The sequence below is a fragment of the Squalius cephalus genome (genome assembly GCF_949319135.1).
Source record: "Squalius cephalus genome assembly, chromosome: 6".
In the NCBI taxonomy this organism is placed as follows: Eukaryota; Metazoa; Chordata; class Actinopteri; order Cypriniformes; family Leuciscidae; genus Squalius; species Squalius cephalus.
The window spans coordinates 13,129,069-13,152,839 of NC_137127.1; the positions used below are offsets into that span (position 1 = coordinate 13,129,069).

General features: G+C 37.3%; 1 protein-coding gene across 3 annotated transcripts in view; it reads right to left on the reverse strand.

The window, feature by feature from the left end:
• Positions 1–407: 407 nt before the first annotated feature.
• LOC307159798 (solute carrier family 66 member 2) overlaps positions 408–23,771 on the reverse strand; it is a 45,439-nt gene continuing 22,075 nt past the window's right edge. For 2 of the 3 annotated variants that reach the window (XM_079873414.1, XM_079873415.1), the window contains exons 4-5: positions 17,110–17,326; positions 408–5,218 (exon numbers count right to left, since the gene is read on the reverse strand). In XM_079873414.1, coding sequence (XP_079729540.1) covers positions 5,044–5,218; positions 17,110–17,326 — 392 coding nt within the window. In that variant the 3' untranslated portion in view covers positions 408–5,043. Of the gene's footprint in view, positions 5,219–12,054; positions 12,416–17,109; positions 17,327–23,771 lie in introns of those variants that run through there. The other variant, XM_079873416.1, reaches the window with a different exon arrangement.

Below are 23,771 nucleotides of genomic sequence, written 5' to 3' on the forward strand. Positions count from 1 at the left end.
CCGAAAACTTTCTGATCAGTGATGCTGTCTGTATTATTCATAATGGTCATTCACTGTCTCCTGTCACACACACTTAGTACAGAATCAGAAAAGGATGGAACTTGTTTTTTTAATTTTACACCCCACTACACTGGTCACACAAGCAATTTACATGTAATTTAAAATGTGCAATCATGCATCAGATGCTATTAAATCAAGTATGTTGCCGCAGCTTTGCAAATACAAATAAAATAAAAAAAATCATTCAACAAGCAATTGTTACATAACATGCTGACATTGTGGGTTCATCGAGATGCAACAGGATAGTATTTGCAGGTCCAAGGAAATGATAGTGGTGAAAATGGCCAAGACCCATTGGGAACATATTTTATTTTTATTTTTAAGCTATAAATGCAGAAAAAATCCCATTATTTATGTATTTTTTTGCATAGCATTTGGAGGCTATTACGCGGATAAAAGATGAAAATTCTCTACATTTTGAACTGGAACTCCATCCCCCCATGAAATTCCCACCCTGGACTCAGTCCCAACCCCATTTTTTCATACATACAAAATGCCATAATCAAGGGTGCATATGTTATAGTATCCTGAAAAAGGAATAATTATGTCCATTAACCATATTCATAATGACAGGTAAAAGATGATCTTGTCATGTCACTTTTTAAGGCACCTTTTTGACACGAATGCCAAAAATGTTCAGACCATTAAGGCAACATTAAATGGTCATTATCACACAACATTAAACACATAATAGACCGTTATCTTGCTCATCAGTGTGGTTTCCTCACTGATGATGAGAGAATTACAAAGCTTGGCAAAGCTATTTACTGTACCAGTCATGTGCAACTAACAAAACAATGAAAATTGGAAAAAATAAGACACAATAGAAACATATGTGTGATTATTGAACATAACAAGAATGTCTTTGGATATAACAACCATTTTTTTTACAGCAAGATTTTTAGAGGTTCAGAATGGTTAAACGAGTTGGCCCAAAAGAAAGAAAGAGCAAAGAAAATCTCTCATATCTGAGTTAGTTCTCGTAGACAGCGAAAAAGATCAACCTCACACTAGAGTTTCATAAGATATCTCAAACTAAAAAAGTCAGCTCTCAAAATTGAGAAATACATATATGAACTCAAAAACAAAATCTCACAACCTCTGATCAATTAAACTTTTGTCATGAGGAGTGTATTGGTGTGAGATGGGACAATTTGATTGGACAAAAATTGTGTACACTACCGTTCAAAAGTTTGGGGGTTGGTATTGTGAAATAATATTACAATTTAAAATAACTGTTTTTTATTTTAAAGTCCCCCTGTGGTGAAAATAAAGCTTTTAATGTTGTTTATTTGTTTATGTGGTGTTTTTAATATGCTTTAAGATAATCCATGTGCAAATTCATAAGTCAACACCATTGCTGAGTATTTTCTCTTTAAAACAACAGTGAACCAAAGACAGTCTCAAAATCGCGGGTTGAAATCGCTGGTGTTTCTGACGTCACAAACTACCTTGTAACCGATCACGACAACGCGTGATCGTCAACAAGTGGATCTCTGAACTGGTGTGAGTGAGTGGAGGCAGGGCTAATTTGCATATAAATAGAACCGCATATACTAAATAAGGCAAGGGTGTAGAGTTACATTCAAGTTATTTTAAGGCATGAAGAAAATTCTTTTCAAGGTAAAAACACAAATATGTCATTTTGGTTATCAAAGATGAGTTTTAAGGGATACAATTATTGACTACAGGGGGACTTTAATACATATTAAAATGCAATTTATTCATGCGATGGCAAAGCTGAATTTTCAGGAGACATTTCCCTCAGAAATTATTTGTATGCTGATTTGCTGCTCAAAAAACATTTCTTATTATCATCTTATTTATTATCAGCTGCTTACTATTTTGGTGGAAAAATCCATTTCCACAATACATTTTTTTTTCAAGATTCTTTGATTAACATAAACTTCAAAAGAAAGTAACTTTACTTTCTTTACCTGATCAATTTTAATGTATAGGTATCCTTAATTAAAAAAAAAAAAACACGTTTGAATGGTAGTGTACATTATCCAAGAGGCCATCTTAACTTAAAATGTACAAAAGTACATTCTAAACACTAATAATATTGCACAGAATTGCAATAATACAATCTATCTGTATTTTCCTGTGAATGAATGTGTTAGTGGCTTTGACCTTAGCTGGGGTGAGATATGTTGATGCAGTGATTAACAGCACAACAGAACAAAGATTTACTGCAAACAAAGTCTCACCACAATGAGAACTAAAGCCAAAAAACCTCCCCATGTAGGGACGAAACAGCTGAGAGGCAGTGGCTTTGTGACCATCTGTAATAACCAATGGCTAAACTTTGACGTTCGACTAATGCCAAAGGAGCCACCAGGCTTAATCAGTCTATCGCAGTGTCAAAATCCCTACAGTGAAATATGGGCCGGGAGGTAGAAAGAGAGCCAAAACTGAGATGGAATTGGAAAGTGCTTTTTTAAGGCCACATCTGTAGTCCTCCCTGAGTAGCCTGGCGCTATAGTGGGATTTAAAGTTATAGTGACCTTTTCCTTGCAGTGATAAATACATAACTCAGTGCTGATGTGAACGGTAACTTAATAGAGTGGAACTCTTTTATGACGAAGACTCCTCATAGCTGATCAACTGCAGCAGCAGTTTTTTTTCACTAGTCCCATCAACTCCCATATAAAAACAGTCCAAATGTCAATTATTTGCGGGCAGACTGCTCTTCATCTTGGCGTGATGTGCAGGATAAACATGGACAATACAGTATATGACTGGTTGTGGTCATGTGGAGAATTAATCATTGCCATCTTTACAGGACATAGCAGACTATCAACCCAAGATGGCTCAAAAATTGTCCATCATTGGCTTTGTGTGGTTACGATGAACTGGTTTTCCTCTGGACCATTACGCATTACCATTCTACTTTCTGAGTCAAAAACTTTGGGTAAAAACAATATTGCATTTGCAAAATGCTGGCAGCAATAGTAAAGTGATCCTTTAGCAAAATGACTTGGCTATCGATCTGTGATAATTAAACAGAACAAATCCATCTGTTTTTCTTGTTTGCAATGCAATCATACGTGATAAATCAGTTGTCCATTATATATTTATGGTATACCCTCATGCTGTTCCACTGATACAGTTAGGTAATTAAAGTTTGGTAATAAAATCATTCATCAGCAACTGGTTTTGACTCAAAGGATCAGGTTTAAATGTCTAACATTAATCTGCTGCTTAAAATATGGATTTTTGTGTGCAACTATGCAAGTAACAATCATTTAAGTGCTCTAAAATGAAAAAGGACCACAAATGGTTGACAAATGAGCTAGCAGTTTGAGTTCAGTTTCTAGCAGATGCATTTGGCACATGCATTTCCAAGCAATTTCATTGCACTAAGAGCATATTGGCTCTCACAAAAGCTAGCAAAAAGACAAATTCTATAAAAATAAAGTGAAAGGTTGAAAGATTAATTTGTCAGGTTGGAGTGAATGGGCCTCATTCATGAAACACGAGTATAAAGAATTTTTGTGTAAATCGTGTGGTTCTGGCGTAAATCTTTGGATTCATTTAAATGTTCGTATTTTCCAAATGTTAGTTGGTACGAAAGAAATCTACACCTGCTCCCAGCCACGCGTAAATAGTGCGTTTAACATCCGAACGTTTTGCTCATTAATAAGGCTGCATTTTAATTCACCTTAATCGGGTACATATTTACACAGCATTGTGAAAAAATATTACATATAGTAATTACATACGGTTTTTCTTTTTACTTTTATTATGAGAGCCAGTAATAGCATCTGCAAACGGAACACTTTAATCAAATAATTAATTGCTTTCAATAGGGCTGGGCAAACTAATAGATAGAGCGCAGATAGAGCGCTGCGCAAAAGGCGTATTTTCAGAGACCGCGCAGACTTACTTGCCAAGATTACTATGTACGCTTGAAAATAAAATGTGGCGTTTTGAATGAACTTCTGATAATAAAACTTAAATTTCTGCATCCAAGAAATTTTTCTTTTTCATTCGCTTTTGAGAAGACATGTTGAAATCCTTCGTTTGGTGTCATAATATGATGCCCATATATAGTTGTCAGTCGGATTTAATGGGCAGGATTTATGGTAATTGGGAATGAGCGTGCACGCGCGTCCCATTTACGACTGATTGGAATTCATTAACACACACACACACATTTCACTATCACATCTGACGTTTATGAAGTATTTGTGAATCAGGAGAAGAGTTTTCGGGAAGGTCTCTTTACGCGCAAATCACTCACATATTTACTCGTATATTTACGAATGTTTCATGAATGAGACCCAATGTGTAGACTGGATTAGTTAAATGTTTGTTTTTTAAATTTTAAGATGTTCAGCAGGTTCATTTAAGGCCTGTTCACTCTTCTTTGAACAGACCTGTTGTTTGGTAAGACGTAAAATAACTTGAAAAGAGAGAGAAAAAAACCTGAACTCTTATGAAAAATATAATAAATACAAATATAAATACGCAGTGGGGTTTAAAAGACCAAGGCCAAAATGAAAATCTGGGATCCAAAATCAAAATTAAAGCTAAATATATATATATATATTTTTTTTAGGATTTTGAATACAATTAAAAATACATCATGACAAAACTAATACAAAACAATTACAAATTTTGCTTTATTTCTAGGCCACTAATTTATGACAAAAGGTCCGATTTATTTCCCCTAATAAATCATTAACATTTTTCAATTGAACTTTTTACTTTAATTGTCATGCTATAATAAAGCATTTTTAATAAGTAATTAAAATGATATATAAATATATGATTTAATATCATTATTAATTTAGTAAGTTATATTAAATAAAAGAAAAGCAGAATAGAAATATTTTCATAGTAGTCTCAGACTTTTGAACCCCACTGTGTATTTGTACAAAGGAAATACTGAAAAAGTAAGAGCGTGTAGTTTTGTAGGTATGCAGCATGTAGTATGCCCTTGTTTAGGTGTTGATGACCATCGTTATTGTAGTGAGTTCAGCCCAGTTTGATTCTCGTGTCCTGGCCGTAGAAGCCCACCTGGAGCAGAATGGCAATGTCAATTAAGATCTGTACCGCACCACAGACCAAGAACTGAGTGGGGCTTTCATTGATCACAAAATACGTGGTCTTAAAGATGTCACCAGCGGTCCACAGGAGCACCATCTTTATGCTGAAAAAGAGGGAGAGAGACAAAGAAAGAGAACATTTTACTGAAGCATTCAGAAATATAAAAAGTCTCAGCAGTTGGAAAGATTCCCACTCAGCTATAAAGTTCTGATAAATTAACCTAATTCGAAACCTTTTAAAGGCGTCACCAATACATCAAACTAATGCATCGTACAATGTTCTGTCCTCCCACTTGATAAAGTCGTACATCTGTATATCTCACACATTTGCAAGTCTCTGAAGTCTTGTGCAATTGAGTCCAATGGGACTACACTAAAGAATCTGAGGATGCAATTATTTCATATAAAATATTAAATTGTGAAGAGGCGAGGTAACACGTAGAGTCCAATGGTCTAACTTCTGGTACATAACAGCTCATAAAATCTAAAAATAGATCCATTTGTGCAATTTATGCTGAAGAATTTACATTCTACAAATGTCAATTTGACTGTGTGAGGTTAAGCGACAGGAGGAACAGTGCATCCTGGGACATAACCTGCTCTTTATTAGTCAGAGAAGGACCGAACCACCTGCAGGAAGCTTGGGGGATTATTTTGTATAATTTTGTAATATTTTGTAAATGTCAATCCTCCTTTCTTTTTGAAAAGCAGAGAAAAGTTCATCTTTGAAAACTTCCAGGAATCAGCTAAAGTGTTCTCGGGCAAAGAGGGACGCTGCGTTCTCAGCGGTATTTATGCTGAATGAGTTCATTCTTTTCATTCAAGCTTAAAGAGAGAAAAGTGGTCTAAAGATGAGCACAGACTATACATCAGCAGTCACAGATGGAGAGGGATGAGAATTTGAACTTCTTGTGCTCCTGTCGGTCATCCCCACAATAGAAATGTGTCTTTTACACAATGTGAGGCAGCAGAAGCAGACAACTAATGAAATTGAACATTCTTCCAACTTGTCTACTTGATGATACAAACCCAGCCATCTAGACATGATATTAACTATGTTCTTCCTTATTTTATTTTTTTTGTGCATTGTTTTGGTATCACAGGAAGATTGTGAATGAGGATGAAGGAACATCTGCTAATCAGTTAATTAGTGTGAAATCCAGTGCTAAAACGACCTTTTATAGACACTTCCTTACATTTTATTTCATAGTTTATTTCAACTCATAGTTGGTGCGAACTAAAAAGTACTATGTGATGTGGTTGTGAAAATGATGATGAACTGGAAAAGGCTATGTATCCTGAAAGTTATACTAATACTTTACATGAAATGGAACTTTTCATAGATGAAAATCTCCATTAAAATGTCCCGTTTAAAGTGCTTTGAGAGAAAACGTGTCTTCTGTATCCGATCTCAAAGTTACACCCCACTCTTTTCTCCTCCTTCATTTGTCTTCTACATTAGTTTACTCTAGAGACCATTCTCAAACATCATTAATGGTGATGAAACATTAATGAGGTAATTAAGTAAGGTTGGGTCATCTGTACAAGAGCACTGATGGCAGTGGTGCCACACAATAAAAACCTTATAGAAAAACAATAGAAACTCATCTAATTGTTCCCAAACATTCATTCTAAGACAAACACGCTCTTTCTCGTTCACAAAAACAAACCGCTATCTTTCCCCCCGCTCTCCTTCCCCTCCGAGCACTTTGCGGATTGACAGCAGATGAAAGAAATGCTCTGCAAACAGCGAGCAGCGCTTCAGGGCCTGTGAGAGAGGTAGAAGTGATTATTGCATTGATTAGGAGAACTGAGGCCACGGTTACAGCACTCCCATCCACACTGAACAGCCCTGCACTCAACCCTGACAAGCCTTCAATTGATCCTCTTCAACCTGACACTCTCATCCCTACGCCGAAAGGAAGGAAGGAAAGAAAGAAAGAAAGAAAGATCCAAATAGTAGACAATGTTAAATTCATAGATTGACAGATAGAATTAAAGAAGATCAGACAGACAGGGAAGGGGAAAGAATGTTAGATAGAACAACAGAAAGAAGGATAGGATGATAGAATAAAATGACAGATAGAATGATATAATTTGTTTTAGCTAGAACAACAGATGGACAGAATGATATGTAGAATGATAGAACAATGGAAAGAAAGACAGAATGAGAATGATGCAACTATAGAAATGATACATGGAATGATAGACATGCAGAATGACAATTATAGAACAATATTTAGAACAAAAGATAGAACTATATGACAGAACTACAGTATATATAGAATGATAAACAGATCGAGTGATAGAACAATACAATAGGGTTAGGGTTAGGATACAATACAATGCAATTAGGGTTGGTTGCATGTAATTATGCATAATTCATAGTTATTACTACAGAACTACATGTAATGTAACAAGGACACTGTAAAATAGACAAAAAAATAGAATGATGGAATGACAGAAAAAAATTAAAATGATATAACATTAGAATGATAGATAAAACTATAGAACAAAAGAATGGTAGAACAATATAGATAGAACAGTAGAAAGACAGAACAATAGCTAGAACGCCAGAATGATGGAATGATACATAGAACGATAGAAAGCAGCAATAGAGACAAAATGATAGAATGATACATAGAATGAACGACATAGATATAGACAGACAGATAGATGAATAGACAGAATGTTAGACAGACGATAGACAGATAGATCCTTCCTCTTCCTTCTGCAGTCTCTCCAGTTTCTCTCTACTGAGTTTACATCGATGGAGGGATAAACCGTGACCAGCGAGAAGCCTCTGAAAGAGAGAAGGGAGAGAAAACCCCCACTCAGTACAAATGTTCACAAATGGAGTGAAGAGAGCTGATTAAACTAGTCCTGCTCTTCACCCATGGAAAGAAAAAGACAAGCGGAAAACAAAACCTTGAGAATCCGTCAGAGAAAGGAAAAGTGGGCTCGGCAAAACTTTGGCCAGTGAATTCAAAAGGCTGGTGAGAGAGAAAAAAAAAAAAGAAGAAAGAAAATGAAATATGTATGTAGATCGATCCATCCGGCTCAAACACAGGAGAGTATGCACACTTTCTAAAAGAGATCAGTCTCCACCACACAAAAGGAAAAAAAGACAGAAAAACCTCCAAGAGAAAGATAAAGTGATGGGAGACATTAAAACCCTAGAATTGAATTATGTTTCTCTACCATATGGCTAACAAACAAGCTCACACAGATCACTGTCTTACAAACAAAACAATCTAGAAATACATACAGCACAGCTGCGATGTGCTCTGGATGGAAATGGAGTGTTCCAGCAGCCTTTAAATCAATTCAGTTGGACATTATAATGTCCCCTGTGATATATTTCTATTTCTGTATACACAAACCAATTAAGAGCAATGCTAATGTCATACAAAGATACGTCAGCTGGAAAAACTGATGGTTTCCTCTTTCCCTTGTTTGTCTTTCCCTCCAGAATGCCGGCACTCTGCTCTCTTTAATTTTGCTTTTTCGTCTCCTCCCTTACTCTGCTGTGCTTTGCCCTGGAGGGAATGTGAATAATTCTGTTGCGGTACTGGTCCTGGCAAGCCGTGGCTGCTAGCGGCTCATCTAATTCAATCACAAGGCTCAGTCTGATCAATGGGGACTGTGCTGGAAGCCGGCGTACCTCCGCTCATCTTGGGTCGGGTGGGGATTCACTCCACTGGCTTTTTCTTCTCTAATTAACCCAGACATGACAGCCAACAACTGTGAGGGCAACAACTCTACTGACAGAGGTCTGTATGCTTGCGTGCCTCTAAGCGATAGCAACTCAAAGATCGAAGTGTGTCAAAACATACCTTGTTAATATGTGCTGAGGTGAACCATCACTTTCAGGTTTCAGAAAGTCAATCACGATTTATTTATTTAGTTAAGATTTATTAAGATACATTTTGATATCATTAAAGGGCATATTTAAAGGGATAGCTTGGGGTCAATACGATGTTTTTGTTTGTTTATTTTGCAAGGATGCGTTAAATTGATCAAAAGTGACAAAGACATTCATAAATTTGGTAAATTTCTTTTCAAATAATTTCTGCTCTTTTCAGATTCCTATTCATCAAAGAATCCTGATTTTTTCAACAGTTTCCACAAAAGTATTGAGCAGCAAAAACTGTTTTCGACATTAATAATAAGAAGAAATGTTTCTCGAGCAGCAAATTAACATCAGAATGATTTCTGAAGGATCACGTGACACTGAAGATTGGAGTAATGATACTGAAAATCCAGCTTTGCCATCACAGAAATAAATGACATTTTAAAATGTATAAAATAGAAAATAGCTATTTAAATTGTAATACTATTTCACACTTATGGGGTTTACTGTATTTTTAATCAAATAAATGCAGCCTTGGTGAACATAAGAGACCTCTTTGAAAAACATTAAAAAAATCTTACTGACAAAAAAAAAAAAGTGTGTATAGTTCACACTTTTGAACTAGTGTACACTGCCACAAAAATTAATTCCATTTTGCAGTGAAATGATCAAAATACATTCTAAAACAATCCTAAATATACTTGCAAAGCGAAACTGTGTAAGATAATACTATTTTTTTTGGAGATTATACATTAAATGCTTAAAATAATTGAATATATAGGTAAAGAAAAATACGCCAATGTGGGTAATTAAATTAAATTCAAATATGTACAAGAAAAAAAAGCATTATTATACAGTGTTATACGCATTACCAGAACAACCAGTATACAATGATTTTATAACATCTCCATCTTGACTAATTTGATCAGATTACCAAAAACACTTTTTGCACCAAAAAGGATTAAAAGTCCAATAAATTAATTATTCAATAATTAGAAAAATAATGCACACTCTGCTTCGTGGCTGCATTACCACCTCAGGTATGCATTATTTTCTAATAATTCAATGGCCCGTCATCACTTATTCCTTACATAATGCAAACTGTTTCACATATTTTTTAACAACAGTAAGTATACAATATAGGCTACAAATATACAAATGTATACTTTGTAGCAGTACTCTCCATTCAAACAACAGTATAGGTCATGTTCTTGTTGGCAAATAAGAAAAAGAAACAGGTTCCCTCAGTATTGTTGACTTGTTTAAGGTTAATAAAGCATTTCTTCCACTCTGCTTGTGTCCATTTTCATGGATGTTGCTCCGCTTCCTTTGATAAATGAATTTTTGCCACCTGGGTGTTTTGCTGAGCAGCATTTGAAGCATATAGATCACATGCACAAACAGACCACAGAAAGACAAATAGCTCCCACCAGTTGTCATAACAGTAGCCACAACAAAACAGAATCTATGATAGCGAGGACACTTTCCGTTCCCCAGATACCCAGTACAGCTAAGTTAAATCCACTGCTTCCTTATTTTTATAAACACGGGAAACGTTTCCTATGAGCGTGAAACTCCCAGGGGTAATCAGGGCCGATCAGGACTCTGTGTGAGCAGCGAGGCCCATGGCGAAGCTCGGTCTCATGGGAGAATCTGGCTGCGTGTCCCTGCTTGTTAGGGAGACAGATTACAGTGCACTTGGCTTCATCAACACAGCAGGGCCCTGATGCTAACTACGCTCTCGACTTAGCATGGAGCCCAAACCCCAGAAACTGGTTTCAGCCGACATTAGAGCTGAGTGGCTCAAACTTTTTTGGTTAACTTTTTAAAAAATGTTTTAGAGCTTGTGTGGAGGCGTCTGAACTGGGAGAAGTGAGAGATATCAGGTGAGAGACAGCAGGTGAAAGACAGTGACAGCAGTGTGATTCTTGTTTGTGATCTGAGTATAGTTAAGACTTATAAAATGAAATTCAAACAATAAAGATAACTATGTTAACGTCCATATGAAAGATGATAATGTTTTGTTTATGTCATCTACTACTTTAAATGCTTAAGCTGTTTAAAGTCAGCATGGAATGGAAGTTGTGATAGTCTTTTCTTCCCTATTATGATGTATATGCGAGTGAAACGGCTTCTCAAACAAGAAAAAATGTAGGGCGGGACTTTATTTTTGTCTGGAATTGACTGGATTGTTGGATCATTGTTGTTTGCTATTGATGTGATCTCGTGTGAGTGATAACTCGGCCCATAAACACGTCATCGGAGAAAAGATGAGAAGAAATAGTTGCAAGAGGGAGGGGATACAATTTTGATGAAAGATTACGAGGGCACATGAATTTAAAGAATGATGTGCATGGATAAATAATTTATAATAAACACTGCAATATTCCATAAAAAAAAACAAGAACTGTCCCTTTTGATTTCATTGTAAAGTTGTATGGATTCCGATTGGCTATCAATCTTTTTATCGTACATCAGCATGAAACAATTGTCCTGAATGTGATTCCAATGATATCATTCCTCTATATTTGTTATAGTTGTGGTGTGTACTTCCCTTTTCTCTTAGAATTAGAATGATTATTAAAACTTTATAGTTATCGTTCACGTCCCTATACAACCTGTATCTGAGGTCTTTGCTTGCATCAGACGAGATGTTTTAAAACAAGGATAATGAGTGTTAATCTGTAAGAGAAAAGAGGGTTCGCAAGGTGAGAGTTAATGTCCGCTGGGTCATTATCTCAATAATTAAAACCATTATCAAACAGTCCACCCCAAAGCTAAATATGATATATTCATAATATAATTTACACTGAATATGGTTGTCAAACACACATAGTGTGAGGGATAACATCAGATAAAATAGGATGAGCTCCTTTTGATCACATAAACAGTTCCCTCAGGGTCCAAAATCTAAAATGAAAAAGATTAGGAATCAATTTCAGTAAAAATACAAATGTGAACTCACAAAAAAAGCCACTGTCAAGATTTATGAGGGCCTTTTACAAGTTGTAAAATGGGGCAAAGGCTCATGGGAGAGGGGAGTCAGCGTGCCACTGTCACAATTTGGCAAGAGATAGGACCCAGACGCAAATGAGCAGACAAGGGGTTTTATTAACAAGACTGAAGAGAGCAGGGAGAGAGTGAAGCGTGAACCACAGTTCAAACAGTAGGGCAGGGCAGACGACACTACAACGGGCAGGACGGATGACCACTGAGACCGTCAGTAAGATGGCAATGAGGCGAGTGCAATAGAGGCAGCTCCAAAGCAAAGACCAGACAGGAACACAAGGGACTCGGAGCTTGATGTAGATCTCAGATGTTGCACCGGTCTTGCCACCAGGTAGAGGCTCACAGACCCAGAGGCTTGAAACAGGAGCTAGATAGCTGCACCAGTCAGGCAGTTAAGAGTCAGTGGCCAGGGGACTCAGGGCAGGAACACACAAGACGACTCAAGACAAGAGAGACAAGATATAGTAACAGTTAAGAGAACCAAAATAAACCTGATAAGATACTAGAGAAACTAAAGTAGAGAAATAAATATAACAAATCCAAACTAATGAGAAATGTAAAACAAAAGATCTAAGACCAAAACTGGAATTGCAAGAGAAAAGCAAGTCTTCCACTAGACAGGGAAATAAGAACTGAAAAATTTAATTTAAATTTAAAATTAAAACTCTAAAACAAGAGAACTCAAACTAGATTATAAAGAACAAAAGCAAAAGCTAAGCAAACCAAAGACAGAAAAACAAAAAAGCAACAATTAAGGATACTCTGATACCAGAAAGATTAAGTGCTAACATAATTTCCAGAACACAAACTAGAAAACACCATAAAGCACATACACAAACCAAACCAACAAAGACATGAGGGAAAGAGGCACAATATAGGGACCAGAGCACATGAGGATCAGGTGAGCACAATTAGTGAAACGGGGGCAAAACAAGGGGGCGTGGTAACAGGAAACAAGGAGGCGGGACATGAGGAGCACATGGCAAACACAGACCAAGACAGAGCCATGTGCTCAAACACAAGACAAACATAGAAACATGAAACCAAGACAACACAGACAAGACTGCCAGGGCAAAACCCTGACAGCCGCTGGGTACCTGGTCCATTAATGTCAGTCACAGGCTGACACACACGCTGCTACTGTACATCTGTGTTTCCACCAGAAATGAACACATGAATTTAAACAGCAGCAGAAGTGGACACAGGATTCAAACAAGGAGAAAAAAAGGTCAACAAGAGAGATGGGCGCTTTCAAAAAAATAGCAAGGGGAGATGGGCTATTTAAATCCTTCAGGTTCAATAAATGTCTGGCTCAAGGGCACAGTGTTGGACCCTCCCAGGACCAACACTTATATTAAGGGCTGTAGGGGGGTATGGGTGGTTGGTCTTGTTAAAGACAGTACTTCACGTGTCATTGGTGAAGGTACTGAAGTGAAGACTGTCACAATAAAACTCATAAAACTCTCTCTACAAGGGCAAGGCAACACAAACACAAGCTCTGCTCCACAACCTAGAGTTGTATGCTGCGCACACTCGCACAGACAGCATTTTACAACCTAGGCTCATTGAAAACAAACTCCCAAAACATATACCGGTACATACAATTCACACACTTTTAAGCTAAAATGAACACTAGTGGCAGTTAAACACCAACTATTTTCATTCCTTTTCACGTGTATTTAAGGGACAAAAAGGACACATTTTTTAGTGGTACTTGTATTATCCTATGTCATGACATTAAAACACTTTTACCATATTGCATGATAGTAAACTAATATACAGTGCCCGGACAATTTTTTTTTAAAAATTGCTGTTTGGACCTAAATAGGCAAATGTTTAAGAGTCGATGACTGGATCATTATTGCAGTGATTATTACTGTATGTGTCTAGCAGGTTATATGTTTGGCAACAGTTCTTCTAACCCTAATTGATGGAGTGTGTATCTTTTAATTTCTTAAACAACCATGTAAGAAGACACATCATGGCCATATTCCAGGACGACAATGCCAAGATTCATCAGGCTCAAATTATGAAAGAATGGTTGGGAGGGAGCATAAAGAATAATTTTCACACATGAATTGGCACCACTGAGTCCAGACCTTAAATACATTGAAAGTCTTTGGGATGTGCTAGAGTAGACTTTACAGAGTGCTTGACTCTTGCATTGTCAATACAAGAGCTTGACCAAAAATTGATGCACCTCCTGATGGATATAAATATTTCCATCAAGAGGTGCACTCTGTAAAGTGCTCTGTAAAGAGATCACAAATGCGAGAACCAATTATGTTAAATCTGGCACGACACATATATACTTCAGGATGAATAAATGCTGAAATAATTTTTTTGTTTGGCAGGGGGAACTAGTATTGTAGTTTGTAGAAGCACATTTACTCTGACATACTGTCTTGGTGACAGTTATCTTCCATGGATATATGTTGATGGACAACTTCAAAATTACACTCTGAACCATGATTCCAAAGGCTTCACCAACAATAAATTCACACATGCATTTGTACAAAAAACACAGATGTCAGTGCAGTGATCGGTCGAGGGCCCTCAACGCCTGCAGACACTGAAATCACATCAAGGGCAAAGGCATTACACACTACACGCGACGGTGGTGACACATTCATTGTGTTCACAAAAAGATGGATTTCCGGAGAAACACCATTTACATTGGCCTCCATTTTCCCTCTCTCAGCCTAAACTGTGCTCACAATGTTTAATTTGGCTCATAAAGAGGAGCCTGGAGCGTGTGTCACATCAGGTTCTGTGGAACAGACCATGAGATGAAGGGCTTTTTCCCTTTATTTAAAAAAAAGAAAGAGAAAAAAAAAGTGCTGGCTTCAGCTAAGGTGGAGCTGATATTGTGATTATTATGCTGACTGTAGCTGGAGGCTAAAGATATTAGCTTTACTCTAAATTCTCTCTTGCTCTCATTTTAAGGTTTTTTCAAAAAGTACCAGTAAGGTCAACTTTGTTTCACCAAGGAGTCTTCGGATTTGAGCAGTGTGGGCTGTAACATCAATTAACAAGCTCATTAGCTGTCTAATTTTAATAATCTTCATTATGTGCCTTTAATGAGGGATGTCTCAAGTGAGGCATATCCTGCAAACAATTACTGTGTGAATTTAACCTTCTCTCCTTCCACCTGCACAGATGACATTAACACACATTATGGCAACCAATGGCCAAAAACTGCCAAAAAAAAAAACATACATGGTAGTAGATACATTATTGTAGTGATTGTTTTACATGGGCAAAAGTTCTATGCACAAAGAAGATTGGATTTCATTATATTCACCAATACTGGGTAAATAGTCAATTTTCCAGTAGCTTGAAATAATTTTAGTACTGAATGAAAGATAAGCCGATAAGTGGCAATATAAAAAAATATATATTATTTTGTCTAATTAACTCAAATATAAAACACTGAAAACTAAAATCAATTGTTTAAAATAGTACAAGTGAATTTAAGCATCACAACATTACAATGTACAGTGTGAAAAATGTATAACCATTTTGAGATTTATTTAGGATAGAGTTGTTAATAAATGATTGGTGTTTTTAAAAATTAAATTTACCATTGTCATCATCTACACCTTCATGTATAATTAAGTATCAAATATCGACCAATACCTCTAATATCAGCTGCTAAATTACATGATAATGGTATATTGTGCATCCCTAATATTTCGTCAATATTACTTTAAATGCATTTTTATTACAATTCATTCTGGGTTTGCATTTTCCACAGGGTGTGTTCACATTTAGCAGGTTTGGTTTGATTAAATTTAACTTCAGTGCAATTTCTCTGTTAGTGCAGTTCATTGAAATACGTGTGAAAGCTGCCATCCAAACCCTAGTGCGCACCAAACAAGCAGGCCGAGACCCACCTGCGATACGGTTCGACTGAAATATGAACACAACACATACTAAAGACATCTAAACAAACCAAAAACAGGATGTGATGTCAGAAGATGTGATCCTAAAAAGGACAGAATGCTCAAGAATACCTAGTTCTTCTCATCGCAGGAGCGATGTTACCCATTACAGTTTGGTACAGGCGCCAAAACCGCCATCTCCTTGAAGTAGATCTTTATTTGTGTGCAACGGTGGAATTCCTGACTCTGTTTTGACTCCTTTTGGCTCTTCGTGAGTTCTCAGCTGGTAAAAAAATACCATCATATGTGCGCACATAAAACAAGCACATACATGTTTTGGATGTTTGGTAAGATCCGTTACAAAATATACATAATTTTTATTTTATCTTCATGGTCAGTGTTAAAAATGATAGTGTGAACCAGGACTAAATGTATCATTTTCTTTTTTGGTTCTAGAACAAAAGAACCAAGAGAACCAAACTACAAGTGTAAAGGTCTTCACAAGTCCACTTGGATCCGAAAACCCGAGGTCTGACCCAAGACCTGAGCAAGTTTGGGTCCAAAACTTTTACCTTGGATATGGATCAGGAGCCTTGGGTCTCTGGTAATTAAAAAAAAGTGCTTTTACCGAATGGACCCAAGAAGATCTGAATTATTTTAAAATATGCCAACTTTCCACTATTAGTTTCAGGTGTTTAACAATATATTATTATTTAAAACAAATGCATATTAAATAATTGTATGACAATGTTATTTTACCCCTTCTCTGTCAATACACACTTCCATGTATAAATGACCAAACCCTCCAGGATACTGGTCCATGTAGCAGCAGCGCTCACTTCCCATAAACCAAATACCCAAGCCATTCCCGAGAATGAGTTTGGGGATTTGCTTCTTAATATTAAAATACATTTCCTTGTCATTTGAGGTGAAATATAATGCTTATGATTATGTTTTATATACTTGGAGGTGCTCGCCCAAGTGGAAAAACAATGTACTGTTGCTAGATTGTTTGCAGAAAACCATCTAAATGCAGTTAAGGCCAAACTTTCGGGTCCAATCGGGTTAGAAAAAAAATTGCCGTCGGGTCGGAATCTGGTCTAATTTTACTGGGTTTGCCTCAGGTCTGGTTTTTATTTTTAAAAGACCTATAGAACACACCCTTAATGCAAAATTTTATACACAACAATTAAAGGGCCCAAATGAAGCATCTAAAAGAATGATCAATTATAGTTTGGCCTTTGTTTACCTCATGCCTCTGGTGGAGCGGTTGTTGTAGTTCTGCAGCAGCTGAGGCAGGCCCAACATGGCTTCAAACATCACCGCCAAAGAGCCCAGGGTCTCCACAAATAGGACCCAGTCCAGAAAGAGGAATGTTATGAAAGCACACAACAACATGAAGGCAAAGCAGAACACCAGATAGTCCTCAAAAGAACTCCAGCTCCAGAAATACCGAAGGTCCAAATCTGGAAGAGAGACAAAGAAAGTAAAAGATAAAAAGAATCATAAAAATGCATTAAAAATATTCTCCAAGTATTTCATTTACAGAAAAAAAGATTTCTCCAAGCATCTTCTCTATAACACTACCCAAGATAAAAGGGAAAGTGAAACTTTGAAGCATTTTATCATTAGTATGCATATCACAATGCTCTACACCTCACACAAACTCTCTCACGCTATGAAAAGTTAAATGAGCTTTGAAACCTGTATGCCTCTCTCTGCAATTCTGCATTATATAAAGAAACCCATTTACGACAACTCAACATTTCATTTAGAATTTTCCTGAGAGCCATGAAATAAATGACCAGGCTCTACAGGGGAACACAGCCAAATATTCAGCAGTGAAGATTAAGCACTCACATAAAATAAAGACACAAAACCATGAATGTAATTGAGTCCAAGGCAAAGAAAGCCATATGTATTACATATATACTACTGTTATATATGCACATGGATATATATACAAAAGTTTAGGGGCAGTACATTTTTTTTTTTAATTGTTTTGGAAAGAAACACTGAAGATTGAAGTGATGGCCACTGAAAATGTTGCATCGCCATTGCAATATAACATCTCCATGTACAGTATATAAAGTGAAAGTGATGTAGATGATATAATAGGACATCCGAACGCAAGTGGTCACATGAGACATATTTGAAATGTGTGATAATACCAGGTGAAAATGTTAATGTGTCTTGGCTGATCATCACCATCTTAATACCAAGTGGAAACAGTGCTTCTCTCTCGCACGCTCGATTTTGGGGATATGTTTTATAATTTGCAGGCGTCAGGAATTATCAATATGCTGGAGACTCCCAGAACTTTCAGGAGAGGTGGGATGTCTGTGGATAGATACATAGATTATTTTATCAAATATACAACTATAATATATTTAAAGAGATTATACAGAGGCTGCAACCTAGACAGACAGACATACAGACCCTATTTTAACAATCTAAGCACATGATCTAAACCACACGGCACAAGTGCACTTAGGTCATGTCCGAATCCATTTTTGCTAGTTTAATGACGGGAAAAATGGGTGTGTGTTTTGGGCGTAATGTGCAATAAACCAATCAGAGTCTCATCTCCCATTCCCTTTAAAAGCCAGTTGCGTTCGCGCCATAGCGGAAAGACTGAACGCTTCTCCAGAAAGGAAACGGATCTGCTCGTGTTAAAGCGCGCAAGCAGACCGGATTCCACCATATCTTTATGAACACAATAATATTCTTTTACATTGTAATCCTTTTATTTTTAATATTTGACATGTTTGTGTGCTGCTGCCCTAAGCAGAGTGTACATGCGTTGTGCACCCGCCTATAGGCTCATATTACTAATGAGCCCTTTAAATAACAAGAAAAATATTGCGCAGTCTATTTCAGTTGCCTTAGAATAGCAATGTGCCAATAATGCGCCTGAACACACTTCGTTTTCAGACCAGCACACCCATGGGCGCACAAATGAGTGCAAATGCATTTGCTATTTGAACGAACGAACGAACGAACGAACGAACGATGGATGGATGGATGGATGGATGGATGGATGGATGGATGGATGGATGGATGGATGGATGGATGGATGGATGGATGGATGGATGGATGGATGGATGGATGGATGGATGGATGGATGGATGGATGGATGGATGGATGGATGGATGGATGGATGGATGGATGGATGGATGGATGGATGGATGGATGGAAATATTTTCAGAATATATGGCAAATGTAGGACATGTTCTGTCCAGTCTCTCAAATACCAGTGAGGAGACAAAAAAAGACACAGGATAGTGAAGACAGGCTTCTTCGTCACATTGGTCATCTCTACATTAGTGATCACGCACCATGTAAGACATCCTGACATGATCAATGACTACCTGTCTCTCTCCCATACTGATAGCACAGGATCCTTAAATGAGCTGACATCAGCTCCAGAGAATTGATAGCTAAATAATAGCCCTATTTGTTACAGCTCTGACTGGAGTGTCACGTTGAGTGGTAGAGAGCCCACATACCACACGCTGTCATTTAGTAGGTTTTATGCTCTGATTACTTGTATGCATCTACCTGACAGGCACCGGTACTGTAGTGTGGTTGCCTAGCCATCCGCTGCTCGGAAATATTTGCATGATTGTGTTGTAAAGGACATCTCAATGTGTTTGCGTAATTAATGCATCATATTATCAGAAAACTCACAGCTTGAAATGAGAGTACAGATAAGATCAGGAATTAGAAAGCCTTGGAAATCACATAAAAGTTAAGTGCTAAGCTAGGAAGGAAAGTAGAAGAAAGTAAAGTAAGAAAAAGCAAACCCACAATCTTGCTCAAATGTACATAACTAACAGATCAATATAACAGACAAAAAAATAAATAAAATAATACAAAAAACACACACACACCACAGAATTACACAGAACAGGTCATCCAAACCATAATTTTGGACCAGAATGTCATAGATTCTTGCTTTTTTTTCTCTCTTTCGACCTGCAAACAACCAGAATACCCTAGAAACCGCTTATAAATGCCATCATCCTTCATCCTGGCTGATGTGCAAGCTATAACCTGTCATGCTCCAGAACGTCTTGTTATCCACTGGTGGCATTCAACGGAACGGTCACACTTCAAAACAGAATATAAAGGTGCAAAAAACAAGAGCAGAGCCTTTTCTTCTCAGATGTCGACAGATCAAACATATCAATTACTATAGCATCTATCATTGTCGGAAGTTTGGCTTAACCTTTGTATTTGCAGTGGCTCTATTCTCTGAAAAAAAAAAAAAAAAACTCACATCAGTGAAGTTTTCAGGCCACAACATCTGCAGATACAAGAGGTCTTACCATCCCTACTGCTTTATGAGGAACTTCAATCTCAGCAACAACATTAAGGAACAAGGAACCTTTGGAGAAACCTTTGTTCCCAAGGTCTACAGCCTGATCAAGCCTTTCTTATATTCTGTCCATGCCTGGATGTAGAGGTTTAACCAAGGGCCCTATGTCCAATTTTGCTGGCTCTACCCATAAGCTGCACACTGCACACTAAGGCTATTTTGAAGAAGTTGTCCAGTTTGCAGAATTCCATGAGTGTTTATTTATACACAGATTCATTTTGCATGCATGATCATGCATATTAATTTGCAGATGCACATATCTCTGGTATGCTATGAAAGCTTGATTATGTGCTACCACAAAAAAATGAATGATAAAGCAATAAATATGTAAGACTGGAAAAACTGGAAGAAATGGAAGAGAAGGCAACTCACTGAGAAAACAAAGGAAATTAACATTTAAACTCTCTCTTGTGAAGTTAGCATCACCATATGAGACGCAAGTCTCAGCTCAAAATCATCCTAATTTACATCTCTTTCCCTCTTCCCCCATTCCTTCTCTCTCTCATGATGAGATCTAGCCTGGCAAGCCAGACCTACATCAAGATGTTAGGTCTGGCAACTCACCATAGGCACGGCTCAATCCGAGGGGCGGGATAAACGGCTGTCTTTCAAATTCCCTCTGCACGCAATAGGACAGCGCTTCAACCAACCAGAGCGTTTTCCCAACAGCTGAGCTAACGTTAGTTGATAGATTCAACTTTTGAATCTGGCCGGAAAAACTACGAACACATCTTCCTTTTTTAAGAATGACTTAAGTGCCGTTCTTTGCTCTTTTCTCTAAGAAAAACTTAACTCCAAGTCCTCCAGAGTCGCGGCCAAAGCCGATTCGAAAGACTGTTCTCCAGCAGCAGCCGCCATTCTTTGTTTTCAAGTAGCAGGGAACCGTCGCAACTCTGTCGTCATTATGTTAAGCCCGCCCCGCCTTACTCAAGGGTGCAGGGATTTGTATTATTTTGAAGTACCCCCGGACGCCGCCATTGGCTAACGGAACCCCACCTGCAGTTAGCATCCCATTGACTCCCATTCATTTTGGCGTCACTTTGACAGCGAATAACTTCACATCTGAGGCGTTTAAAGACTCCATTTGTCCATTATTTATTTCTAAAGAAACACGACAATGTATAAAATGCTCCATTACCTTGTATCTTACGTTATGGCCCTGTAGAAGCAGTTTTTGTAAAAGTAGGCTAACGATTGCGTCACAGCCACGCGACTCTCTGTCGCACAGTAGAGAATTACCGTATGGACAGGAGGAGAAGCTCGCGGGCAATCGGGAGGACGTCGAGGCAAAATGACAAAGTAATTAATCAGAACACCTACAAAAAGTTTCTCCTGCTCCAAGATCATGGACAGCTCCTACTCACGCTCTCCGTCTCTGCGAGTTTCGGAAGGTAGATTTTTTTTTCATTTTCAGATTGATCTTGGCACAGCTACTAGAAGACAGACGGTTTGCTCACGTCACATCTACGTCGTCGAGCTCAGTTTGAGTCTGCGCAGTACGCTGGACCCCCAGGAAGTAAGATTTTCTAATTGGCTTCACTTTGTCTCCGTTGAATCCAATGGGGTCGCTGTGTCCATTTCTTTTACTGTCTATGGCCTTACTCTATACACGATGTGATTGGCCTGACCCAATTTAGGTTTTTACAGCTCCGAAAGTCAACGGAGAGTTGCTAGACTACCCTGGCTGCAAAATAAATTTTGCTGCCGCTAGGGTGCGTCTAGATTTCTAGGCTAGATGAGATCACCAAAATTCACCCAAAAATCTATATGGTTTAATGTGAATAATTATCATACAGTATTATACATGTTTGGTATCATTTGAAATGTCTCAGTGCGACTGGTACAAAGGTCTCATTCCCAAAGAAGTAAACCAAAAGGTAGCCTAATAAAGTTTTTAAGAGTTTAGAGATAACTTGCACACAGAGGAGAGTGTGTCTTCCAGGCAAATGCCATCCTGCCCAAAAGGTGTAAACTCTGAATGCAAATTCCCATTGTTAGCAAATGTTTCCATGTGAAAGAAGTTTCTGTCTATATAAAGAAATGCAACGAGAGGCTCAGCGCGATTTGCAGCTCAAATTAGCCTGTGATGCGGAGTGTGGGCAAGACACTCAGCATCATGTATTTTCTAATGTCAGGTTCACATCTTTTCTCTTTATTCCAGAGCATTTGATGTTTTGTATTTATTATCTTTGAACTGTTTATGAAATTGGCATGATACATTTACCTGAAATAATAAACTGTAAACATTTGTTTGTATTCTGACTGACTCTGAAATTGTTTTCCCAAGTAGATTAAACAGATTTGTATGTTACCGCAAGTCTGCATCAGATTAGTGAAGAAAGAAGAAAGAAGTGAATTTTGAACAACAAAAGTGCTGCTTGACCAATCTATTTGGGTGTGTCTTGCCTCTATTTTAATTTAATGTTACTTTAGATAAGTGTACGTGGGAAACCACGGCATGGCCAATCCAAAGCTATTATAAGAGAAGTAATGTTGGTCTACTTATATCTGTAGTAGTGGCCATACCTCTGCCTGAAATAAACGTTACTTTAAATTCAAATGTATGCAAAACCACGGGGGCTATACCAAAGTATCTTTGATTGTGCAAGTGTGAATACGACCATCTTAGATATATAGCCAATTACCTCTGTTTAATGACCAAAACTGACGAGCTTGTGATCGTGAGTCCCGAGTTAAACAGAAGGCGTGAGGACCTCAAAGCGACATAGCTTCCTAATATGAATGGGTAAAATATAAGTAAAGAGTTGAAAAGAATAATCAAATGTGCTGCTAAACTATTATATAAAAGACCATTAACCAATTGGCATTCTAACCAAAATTTGAGGTTGTGATGAAATGGAGTCAGATAAGTTAAATTGGAACTAAATTACTTTGCCACGCAGAAAAAACAGTAACGTGCAGAGACCTTCACCCGTTCTATCGGATACTGCCATTGGACCGATTTAGACAGGCTTACAAATATAAAAAATAATAAATAAATATATGCAGTCTTTGTGAAGATAAGATCATTCACATTATCTTTCATTCTAATATGCTAAATTGTAATAATATTTCACAATATTTCTGAAGGATTGTGACATTGAAGTCGGAGATAAAGGCTGATTAAAAACTACTTTTCCATCACTAATAAATTAATATATATTACATTTTTATAATAATAATAATTACATATAAATTACATTTTTAAAATGTATTAAATGTATTTAAATAGAAAAGTTTTTTGAAAAACTTAAATAATATTTCACAAAATTACTGTTTTAAATAAATAAATGGAGTCCTGGTGAGCATCTGATGCATAAGCAAATATATGTATGTATGCATGTATGTATATGTGTGTAGTATGTCTACTATATAGTATCGGTTCTGGCTAATCTGGCATCTGCTGGCAGTGTGAACAGGGCGATCACGCTATAAAAGTTCCGAAATTTTAATTAGTCACCTCCTCGAGTGCAGCCAAGATAGGACAGAGTTCCAGAGTGATTTCACTGTATTAATATGCATTTTAGATT